Consider the following 11150-nt stretch of genomic DNA (forward strand, 5'->3'; position numbering starts at 1 on the left):
CCTTGACTGCGTTCTTGAGTGAGCTCTCTTACATGTATATCAGCGCTCATACGGCAAAGCTCAACAAATGACAGAAAACTTTCAAGTTTTGATATGTGACTGTTAATTGAAGGGTTGATTTTTATTAGTAACTCACAGTAAGCACAAAAGAATTCAGAAGCTTCTAGTTCATTAGTTACTTTTGTTAGGACAAAAAGGCTAATTAACGACAGCTCAATGCATCTGCGCATATTACTTCTCCAGTTAAAAAAGGCCTTGATTAAAAGTTTCCTTATCACCGAGATTTAGCAAAGCGTTTATGTTTAACGGGAAAAGTAAAGTAAAATAAAGGCACTTCATTTAACGTCGGTAGTTCCTTCAGTTACGAAAAACATAGTTTATTTTCTTACGAGAATTTTTTGCGTCGATAAGAAATTGTAAGATGTCTTTGCAGTTTACAACTATTTTCCTCTCACGATATCTTTGCGACACACTGGACTTCCTTTCCTTGTTCCAAGCAAATATCCCAGTTTTACGTGAAGTCAAAGATTGCAGGACATCGTGGGTAAAATATTTCGATTAGGAGTACAAGCTAGCTTACTTGGAAGTATTTACAGTTGCACTTACTACATAATTTAAAGCACAACTTCGTTTGATACTGATGAAGCCATGCGACATCGCTGTAAGTCAATGAGACCTGAAATTACTCACACAAAGCCTTTCTTGATTTGTCTGTTCTGAGATGTTTGTATTCTCACTGACTCCATGGCGGTTTTTGCTTAATTTAAAGCTTTTCAAGAACTGAAATTAGAAGCGACCATGTGTGGTCAAAAACAACAAACAAAAAAGTTATTTGTCAAGTCTGGCTCTCGCTTAACGCACCTTAACTGATTTTGCCGGATATTTCAAGAAAACAAAAGCAATGAAAAAAATTGAAAATTACCACCGTAAAGCTAAAATTGTGTCGTTACATGAGCTAATTAAGGGCAGAAGTGTCACAATATAAACAAGAAAGCTTAACATGTGCAAGTACATAAGTTAACTGGACTTAAAAGGTTTGAATAAAACCCAAATTTTGTGAGAGTACTTACCTAAATCAAGATAATCTTCTTTTCAAAACGTTAAATGTCATCTTTGCGGGCGATTTAACAAAAGATAACGGGTGGAAATGTGGACAATTTTTGTTTTAGTTAATAAACTTTTCTTTCAAGTTGCAGTTTGAAACTTTCAGTTTTGGCGGGAAAGTAGACGCGCGTGCCACGGCTGCCCTTGGCGACAAAAATCGGACTGTGGGGAGTCGGGTGGTTATGCTAACATTCTGGTTAAAAACTATGGACAGGCCCATTCTTGTGTAATTTTAATGAAGGCCCATCAGTTAATGTTGAAAAAAACAGGCTTGATAACTTCTTCTGGCAAAAACACAACAATTCTATAATATTGGATTCAAATCGAGAAAGTTTTTTCTTCTTTTATTTTCCTCAATTTAGGAAATCAGTCTCTGCGTGGTTACCACTGGATTTGACTAACGTATTCATTTAGTCTTTGAGCATATGTTCACCAAGTAGCTACTTTATTTATGCGTAGAATAAAGAGCAACCTTAAGTACCTAATATCTGTGATGTCTCCGAACATTAGCCACCCAACCATTCTATACCATGAAGGGAAGACTCACTGCACTGAATCAGCAGGAGATAGTGTCCCCTGTCTTCAGCAAACAGGTCGAAACAGGTGCGGGTTCACACAGTTTGGGAACATATCTATTATAGGGAAGATAAGGTTGACATCGTTGTCATTAATGTGCCAACCAGAGCCTCTTTGGCTGTCGAAACAAAGTGTCTTTTGTTTCTGTGGTTACCATATTTGAATAACAAAAGCACTGTATCTTCCCTATTAGTGTTGGGGTTTTTCTCCTCAGATTTGCTTCAAGATCCCGGATGTTAGGGATGAACTACGATCTTTGACGACTGAAGCTCCTCTAATTAAGACAAGCAAAGATCTTGCAACGAAATATAAAATAAACAAAAAGCAAAAACATTGCCATTTTGGATGAAACTACGTTGGTTTAACTGTCATCCATTTTATTATATTCTCAGCCCAGATGAAAAAGTTTGAAGAGACCCATGTCAGGTCCCAGATTAAAAAAAAGTTTTAAACATTCGATGATTGCTCCAAGTATCAACTTTATGGCGATCGTTTTCCTCCATCATGCCTAGGGAGAACTGGTACTTGTTTCCCGGTTGGTGCCTGTCTTTAGCACTCCACAGCCGCATCTTGACTGAAACATCTTGCAGCTTGTATAACATTTTCATAACTCTTCATGACTTCGATTCTTGAGGGGCCTATAAAAATGTAAAAATTAAGTCTTATGTAGGGAAGAAGAAAGAAATCAAATCATCCTTTAGCCATTTAAAGGAAGCCACTAAAAGGTGCTTTTTTCCTGTAGAAATGTATTAGGTAATTTCTACCTTCCATCTATGATTAAAATGCAAGCATTCAAATTAAAGGAACAGAACAGTGCTCTTAAATAATACAGTATTGTACATATGTTTTGTCTATAGTCCATAATGTCTCGATTGATAAAAGCAAACAAGGAAATACCATTTGTAACGCTTCCACACAGCTGATAAAATCCCTGACTTGTTGTGAGCAATTCAAAGCATGAGTGGGATTCTTTTTATAGCAGTTTAAGACTTCATTCTTTAGGTGTTGACAAGCAAGAACCTTCCTTGGCTGGCTGCAATAAACAGACTGGACATTAAGACTACTACTAATACTCTTCCTCAATTTGTTCAAAGAAAACTGAGCAATGATAGGTGGTTTGCATCTTCGTCATAAGTTAACAGCAGTGTTTGTGGACAATTAAAAGCAAAGGAAGTTTCAAGAACCTCTTTTCATTCCTCGTAAGTTTTAAGATTCATTTATTCCACTATTGTTATCTGCATGTCTGCAGATTGATCGCAAACCATCTTGATAATACATCAACTTTCATAAATAAGAGAGAGAGAGAGAGCAAGAGAACATCACCTAAATTTTCGTTTAGTTTCTTCTACTGCTTGATTGAATTTCTCAATTGTCATGTCTTCCCTTTCTGTGACCTGTGAAAGACGAAAATGTAGTGGTTAAAACTGCAAAAAAATGCATAGTACTTGCTTACAAACTAGGGTGGGGTAAGAGATTCATGAAAATGTCCCATCAACTAATCAGTCAAATAGAGTTACATGTATATCGATCAATTTATATATAGTATGGCAAAAAGAAAAAGATTTTAGAGAAAAATGAATAGTTAAATACAAATTAACTTGGGCTTAAAACCAGGGAAAAACCCCTAAATTTACACATAGTCAACGTTTTCCTCCACTGTTGTCTTATGTGGTATCTCAAAATATTCACAGGCACTAACCTTGTGAGGCCATGTATAAAATGAAACAATAATGAAAAAGCATTTACAGTCCGATGCGCCTTACCGTGGCCACCTAACTAAGTTTTTTACAAATTATCCGAGTCCGATGCGCCTTACCGTGGCCACCTAACTAAGTTTTTTACAAATTATCCGCTAATCAGGATGTGTGAATTTGATTGATAGTCACGCCTCCTTGCAAAGTTCGCACAGTTGTAAGATGAACACCGTTGCATAACCCGTTGCATGGTTTGTTGAGTTGACGTATTTATACGTAATTGTCAACTGTAAAAACTTGTTGGGTGGCCACGGTAAGGCACGTTGCACTGTAAGTAGTCGCTAATTAAAAGTATTAGGAAACCTAACTTGATGAAGGCAAACCAGTAAGCTATTTATAATGTAAAAGTGATTCGCATCCAAGACCACGAAAGACAAACTTGAGATGTGTGATCAGTCCTTCACCATCTTTGTTTTACTTACATGTGCTTCGGGTTAAAGTCAACTTTGCGACCTCACTTGGCCACTAATTTGTTGCACTCTTAGCTTTTCTACTGTGAAACATGTATTAGTAATAATATTCTACTGTCAAACTCCTGTTACATGTAGCCATTCTACTGTGACAGTTTGACTAGTCGCAAGTCTAGTCAAAGTTGGATTTGAAACCAGAGCATCAACAGATATAGCATCCTACCCACAGGGCCAAGTGACCTCAGTCCTCACTACAATAACTACTACCACTACTAAAAAAAGTTAATCAAGTCACATCACTGTACCTTTTCCTTCAAGGATTTTATTTCTGCTAATAGTTTTTTCTCTCTAAGAGTTGATTCATCAACCTGCTCTTCCAGGGTCTTTCTCAAGTCCTTCTTTTCAATTTCTTCAACATTTTGATCTTTTGAGTGAAGTATATCCCTGTTTTCTTTCAATCGTTTGGATTCAGACTGCCTACCCTAAAATTCAGCACATCTATCAGACTTTTAATTCAATAACTTAGTAATAACTCAATTACCTTTGGATCAAGTTTGAATCAAGAGATTTTTTTCAAGTAATGCAAGTCACCTTCACTTATGATAAAAGATGATATTTACATCAGGTTGAAGCTTTAGAAGCTTTTAAACTTAACATAGCAGGATGAAAAACAACACAACACAAACTTGAAAAAGGAAACTGTGTGGAATTAAATTCTGGGCCAAACCCAAACTGGTGGTATGGGTTATCATTAAGGTAACCCTGGAACCTAGAGCAACATCATGCCATTCACGGAACCTAACCACTGAGCACTGATGATGCTTCTGTCTCTGATTCCACTTGCACTCATCAGGCAGGACACTACAGCACAATAGGATGAAGCTGTCATATCATCTTGAGTACATGCAAGGAACATTGTAAATAAAAGTTAAAATTACCTCATCAAAAGCATGCTGCATGAATTCTTGAAAATGTTCATGCTGGTGCTTTAATCTTGCTTTCTCCTGCTGTAGTTCTTCCCATAAATTGTTGATATCATCTGGTAAGAAACAAACATATTTCATCCCTAATGTGCTGTGATCAGGAAACCTCCAGCTTAGTGGCATAGCATGTTCTATAAAACACATCCACGAGGCTCCAGTTGTTTAAAGGGTGGATAGTGCTATCCACTGGATAACTCAATTGGTTTTGCTAGTGTTTATCCGCTGGATAATGATTTATCTGGTGGATAGTGTTACCCACCTTTTGAACAATCGAGGCCAGGTAAATACTATAGTTTGAAGCTGGTAGCATCGTTGCAGCAGATAAAGCACCTGATCCACCCCTTCTTTCTACTGTAGATAATCAGTTTTACACATCTACAATGTATCAATGCATGGGTACAAAGACGAGAGAAAGTTAAGGCACACGTTTAAGTCACTAAGTATTACATGTAACTTAAGGGATCCCCTGCTCCTAAAGGTGGATACTAACAATCAGGGGCCAGTTGCTTGAAGCTTGGTTAGTGCTAACTGTTGGTTAAGAGGTATTAAAACCTATAGATTTCCATGGTAGTTTACCCTGATTAGTGCTAACCAAGCTTCAAGCATCCTGGGCCTAGTCCCAGTTGTTCAAAAGATGGATAGAATTATCCACCAGACGAATCACTATACAGTGGATAAGTCATAGCGAAACCAATTGCGCTATCCAGTGGATAGTGATTTCTCAGGTGGATAGTGTTATCTACTTTTTGAACAACAGGGGACAGGTCTACATGTGCAGACTGTACACCTCCTTTTCTACATCTGTACCTTTCGAGCAATGTTACTAACAAGCTTCAATAAAAAATTTACAATGTAATAAGTCACTTGACCAAAGACTCATTCTGCCATTATGTCTGTGCAGTAAACTGTCAAGCATTCAACGTTTCAGTCCATCAACATTAAGTCAAAAGGACTGGATTTTGATTTGTGTATTTACCTTGAGAAATTCCCTCATCACCATTTATAGGCAAGTCCTCAAGACCTCTCAGACGACGCACAACTCTTTCTGAAATCTTAAAGCAGCAGAGTAACAAAAACAGAGTCAAACTTTCTTGTAACATTCACGTAACATTCCTCGTCTTTTGCACTTCACTCTCGGCAAATATGTTTTGCAGGTTGCAGGTTGAAATTTAGTTATAACTGGAAAACCGCTGGCACTAAAAATAGTTAATAACCCATATACTCATCAGGGGTTCTTACATAAAGTAGTTTGCCTCTTTCACATGGTATCAAAACAAGTGTAACTTCACCCTTCGTCAAGTATATTCCGTCTATCGTAAACAGCGTCATATAACAGTCACGGTAAGTCTATCGCTTTACCTTTCTTTTAAGTGCCAGCGGTTTTCCAGCTATAATTACATTTCAACCTGCAACCTGCAAAACATAACTGCTGCTTTAGTCTTGCACTTAAAAAAATGAAGAAAGGGAAACCCTCATAGGTATGCATGATCATCTCACACCACATTTCATATCTATGGGACTCTAGCTGGATGACCACATCAGCATCACAATAGCACTAACGTACACGTACATATCATATCATACATCTTTATTTACCCTCGGATTTTAGAGTAGCTTGGTGTAGCTACAGTGTAATATCTCAGAGCATTTACCCTCCCAACCATGATACACCACAGAAGACAGACCACACCACTGGGAACTACATGCCCTACTCTTTGCGGCAAGTGTGCAGGTTCTTTCACGTCCCACAGGATTATGAACATTGAAGGGTTGTGAGACAGGACCTCCGGCTTATCGTCATTATATCGTCCGAGAAGACTAGAGAGTCTAACCATTTGCAGATGTAATTACAAAGGCAGCACTTTCTTCTCAGTTATGTAAAGACCCTGAGTGTTGGTCCGGCCGGAGTTGACCTCCCGCGCCGGGCTCCCGCGTGACAGCCCGGTGCTCAACCAACTGAGCCACTGGTGCGCGGTACATGTTTAGTCACTTTTTTTAATAGCGAAACAAGCAGTTTGATATGCTCTTCCTTAAATAAAATAAGGTCCTTCCACACCATTTTCCCTTTCTTTTTCTTCAACGAAAGCAGATGAAAGTGTCTGTGGAATAACGACCATACCAACTTATATTGTGTTCTTAATTAATATAATGTTGGACTTACTCGTCACCCGAACCATTTAAATCAAGTAACTTACTGTCACTATTCCGCCGATTTCACCCTCATCAGATTTTTGAACTGTCAATCTTTTCGTGGATTCACTACTTCCCATCGTCTTTTCTCGAGAAAAGCCTCAAATTTCTCTGATGATCACCTTCGATCAACCCCTGACGGCCGCCATGTTAGATATGCGCCTGTGATACCTTACATACAGCGGGTACATATCTCCATAGCAACAGATACCCGAAGGCAGAGAGTTTGTCCGCAACAAAACAATTTTGGAGAAAGCGCAATGACCGATTTAAACCCGTTATGGCCCAGAGAATGCCAGCGATCTGTGAGCTTAGAGACAGTCTCGCGTCACCATGAAATAGAAGAGCGGAAAATGCAAGGCAAGCGTGAAGCTTACAGAAGACGAAACGAGATGTATGTAAAGGCGATGTACGGTGGTCCCAAAGAAAAGGAAGAAGTGAAGTGAGTTAAAAACTGCTTAATGTAAACGGTGTCATGAACAAGGCTACGAAATGTGTGACTGTGCTCTCACATATCGGGTGGTGAATGGGGCAAACAAGGGATTTTCTTTTCAATTGTTAAAGTTTTACTCAACACGGTTCGTTTGAAGAATGACCAAATAAAAAGTGCTTTAGCATTCATTTAATTCATGCCAAAGTCTTGCAATTTAAAATGTTTGGTGCAGGTTTTTTTTAATTACAACAAAAAAAAACGTTACTTTTTATTACAACGACGAAAAACATTGTATTGTTATTATTATTATTATTATTATCATTGTTGTTGCATTCGAAATGCCTTTCCCATCTTATTTGGTTCTTAGGGGAGGGGGAGCGAGGTAGAGGATGTGGCAAAAATGAGAGGTAGTGAAATTCAGGCTATACAAGAGGTTGAAAGAGTCTTCATTAACAGTTAACACATGACATTAAATTTCTGCTTGTCATAAATACTTAGTGTTATCTATACATTCGTATTCTTCTGTTTCAAGGCAAATGGGACGAACAGCTTTGTTGGAACAAATGAAAGAAAAGGACACAGCAAACAAAAATAAAATGGTTGAGAAGATAAAGGAGAGTGATTTTGCCATCAGCTACGACAGAATCTGTCTACAGCAAGACAAAGAAGATAGAATTAACAAAGAAAAATATTTACAACAGTTTAGGAATGAGAATAAAAGGGTAATGCACTTAATTTTCTCCTTTGTTGATTTAATTCTGGTGTAAAAAACTGGATGAATGACATCTATCATGAGAACAAAAACACTTCTGTTTACACAACCAATTTTAAAACCGATTTTGTTTTTTTAGCTGATGGAGCTGCGTGCAGAGCAACAGAGAAATGACCAAGAAACAAGGCACCTGGAGGAGCGCAATCTGCTTTGTCAAAGTCCAATAAACTGGAGTAAGACTCTGCACTGACAACATGGGTTTCAACAAACAAAGATCAGTGGACTAACCATTAGTCCAAACACTGCTTGATGTATTGAATTTTACTTTGAGCTTAGATTTGAAGAAGGGGGAAAGTGCTATGTGGCATTCATATGATTTCACATTAGAAAGATCAAACTGCTTAGGTCCATGCATTAGGTACACGCAAATGGAAGTGTGCATTCCGCTTTTAGTCATTGAAAACCGTGTGTACATTAAATTTATCAAGATCTTTTAGATTTATATTGATAATAAATTGTGAGAATAAAATCAATCAAATTTTATTTAAAAGTATGTTCAACGTGTTGTTTCTTTTTATTTACGAGACTATTTTTGCGCTAACAGTATCAAAACATACTGGTTTGCAATAATTATTACTTTCATTGTAATCCTTCTAATCCTCTTTCTAATGGAAATGACAGTCAGAGGAGGAAGATCAATAGCTGTTTTTGTCCAGGCATTGTCTTGAAGCACATCTTACTTCTCGCACACTCAGTAGGTTATTGTTTGCTCTTGATCTTTTTAGTGGTATTCATTTACCCCACTGAGAAGAGCTACTGTCAACAACTTTTTGAAATGTAAAAGATTCCATCTTGACTCTCACTTCCCATTCAAGATGTTTGCATTGTTGGATCTATCCAAAATCCATTCCAGCAGCTTTCTTTTCCTCTTTGTCACTTACAAAGCCAACCTTAAAGATACAAGAGTACGAAAAAAAGACATTTTAATGATGTACACTGGGACACAGGGTTGTTCCAACATTAATTTTGTGCACAAGACACAAACAGGTAAAAGTCAGCATTTATTTGAAAATCCTTGATTGTGTCTGTCAGCCTGCAGAACATTAGAGAGCTTTAGATTCTAGGACGAGAACGACTACTAGTACGAGATTTTCCCACAGAACCATATTGAGCATGTGCAAACCAGCATCATTTTGGCAGGAAAAATGTGATACCGTCGTCATTTTAGTACAAGGTTTTGCAAAAATGTGGTCGTATCAAAACAAGTCAACAACACGGTAGCAGTTTTAACACTTTGCGATCAGCAAAAAGGCTCAGTTACCTGCAATAGGAATAACTGAACAACCTTTACTGCTGGAAAAGAGCAAGATGAATCGTCCAGGGTTATCAATCTTTTGAGTATTTTCACTACAAATAGGGCAGTCAAATCTCAAACTCGTTCTCATCCTCGTCCTAGAATCTAAAGCTCTCTGTTAGTACCATGACAAGTATGAGTTCATACAGTTTTGAGCAGATACAGTGGGTTCAAAAGGTAGAGCCACCACACACCGATGGCTCAGTTGGTTAAGAACCAGGCTGCCAATTGCAGGAGGAGGTTGTGAATTCGACTGTGGCCGGACCAACACTCAGGGTCTTAAAGAAACTGAGGAGAAAGTGCTGCCTTAGTAATTACATCTCCAAATGGTTAGACTTTCAAGTCACCAATATTTATATTTCAGTGCTGTCACATTCATTCTTCAATATTGATTTGCAAAATAAACCCTGTGGGCCAGTTACAGTATTTAAATAAATAACTGATTATTATTCTTAAACTGTGGTTTTCAGAACAAGTTTCTCCAATACGATAGATGCCTTTTTCCTCATACTTTAAAGGCCTGGCCAAAATTAAAGTGAATTGGAATGCTGTTTTGCTAAGCATTAGCTAAATTCTGTTCAAATAACTCTCCCTGTTATCTTTATTAACAAGTGGCAAAAGCACTAGTACCACTTCTTTGGTTCCCTTTTCAATCTTGTTTTTTTCTGTCAGAAATACTCTGGTCATCTGTAGTATCTTTGTGGTATTGCACTTGTACTTCAGCTTTTTAGTTCCTTCCTTATCGGTAGATTCTAGAATTAAGAAAAAAAAATTTCATGAATTTACATTACTTTGAAGACTAATTATAGTCTACATTATGTACATTTATCACACATCAATTTTCCAAGAATAACATTACAAAGCGATTTTGGCTCATTACCTAGCTCTTCAAAAAGTACATGGGTGCCCATAGACTCTGTAAACAAAAAGAATAAACAAATAAATAAATATAAAATAAATATAAAATGAACCAATAGATAAAAAAAAAAATAATAAAATGGTACACATGTAGCATACTTTCACTGACCATCACAACTTAATGGTAATTAAAATCCTAGAAAAAATGGAAGAATGGCTTTCACTTCAATTGATTAATATCGAAACGCAATAACAAGAAAAATAAATTTACAAGCTTCAATATATCCAGTGGTAATGGTTGTTGCACTCAATGCTTTTTCTTCAGTTTGGGAAGGTGATACATCAAAGCTGCCAATATTATAAATGGTCAAATTGAAAAAAAATAATACTTTTTGTACCTCTGAACTGTCCTGTAAATGTATAATTCCCAATCTGCAACACAGGCTGATCAGAGTCAATTTCCTAAAGAACAAAATATTACATTATTCAATCAAGTTTTAAAATGTGGACAATAACAGTGAAGATAAGACATTGGGCGCGTTCTTTTGGGGCTATTCCGGAATAGGAATACTGCGAATATACATGTACAGTAATCGTGTTCTTTTGGGACCAATTCGGCAGATGCGTTCTTTTGGGAATTGGTATTCCGTGCATTCTGTTATTCGTAAACCGGAATAAGAATAACCGGAATAGTCCCAAAAGAATGCGCTCATAGTTTCATGCAACTGTGGTTTGAAGAAATTTGAATGTACATGTAGCTTAGCAAGTGACAATAT

At 37.3% G+C, this 11150-nt stretch overlaps 3 protein-coding genes across 4 annotated transcripts in view; 1 reads left to right on the forward strand and 2 right to left on the reverse strand.

Annotated features, from left to right (window-relative positions):
- Positions 1-2013: 2013 nt before the first annotated feature.
- On the reverse strand, positions 2014-7181 carry LOC138056723 (MICOS complex subunit Mic19-like). Its single transcript, XM_068902583.1, has 7 exons — positions 7023-7181; positions 5804-5879; positions 4783-4883; positions 4150-4326; positions 3004-3074; positions 2578-2713; positions 2014-2318 (listed from the first exon to the last, which is right to left on the reverse strand). The coding sequence occupies exons 1-7, from the start codon at positions 7095-7097 to the stop codon at positions 2295-2297; spliced, it is 660 nt and encodes a 219-aa protein (XP_068758684.1). The 5' UTR covers positions 7098-7181; the 3' UTR covers positions 2014-2294.
- Positions 7182-7219: 38 nt separating this feature from the next.
- On the forward strand, positions 7220-8712 carry LOC138056724 (uncharacterized). The gene is made up of 3 exons (XM_068902584.1): positions 7220-7459; positions 7983-8172; positions 8302-8712. The coding sequence occupies exons 1-3, from the start codon at positions 7278-7280 to the stop codon at positions 8410-8412; spliced, it is 483 nt and encodes a 160-aa protein (XP_068758685.1). The 5' UTR covers positions 7220-7277; the 3' UTR covers positions 8413-8712.
- LOC138056726 (general transcription factor 3C polypeptide 6-like) overlaps positions 8687-11150 on the reverse strand; it is a 4957-nt gene continuing 2493 nt past the window's right edge. The window contains exons 3-6 of one of the 2 annotated variants that reach the window (XM_068902586.1): positions 10773-10836; positions 10397-10432; positions 10150-10268; positions 8687-9112 (exon numbers count right to left, since the gene is read on the reverse strand). In XM_068902586.1, the coding sequence (XP_068758687.1) occupies positions 9056-9112; positions 10150-10268; positions 10397-10432; positions 10773-10836 (276 nt within the window). In that variant the 3' untranslated portion in view covers positions 8687-9055. Of the gene's footprint in view, positions 9113-10146; positions 10269-10396; positions 10433-10772; positions 10837-11150 lie in introns of both variants that reach the window. The other variant, XM_068902585.1, reaches the window with a different exon arrangement.

This window comes from Montipora capricornis, chromosome 7, assembly GCF_036669925.1.
Source record: "Montipora capricornis isolate CH-2021 chromosome 7, ASM3666992v2, whole genome shotgun sequence".
NCBI lineage: Eukaryota > Metazoa > Cnidaria > Anthozoa > Scleractinia > Acroporidae > Montipora > Montipora capricornis.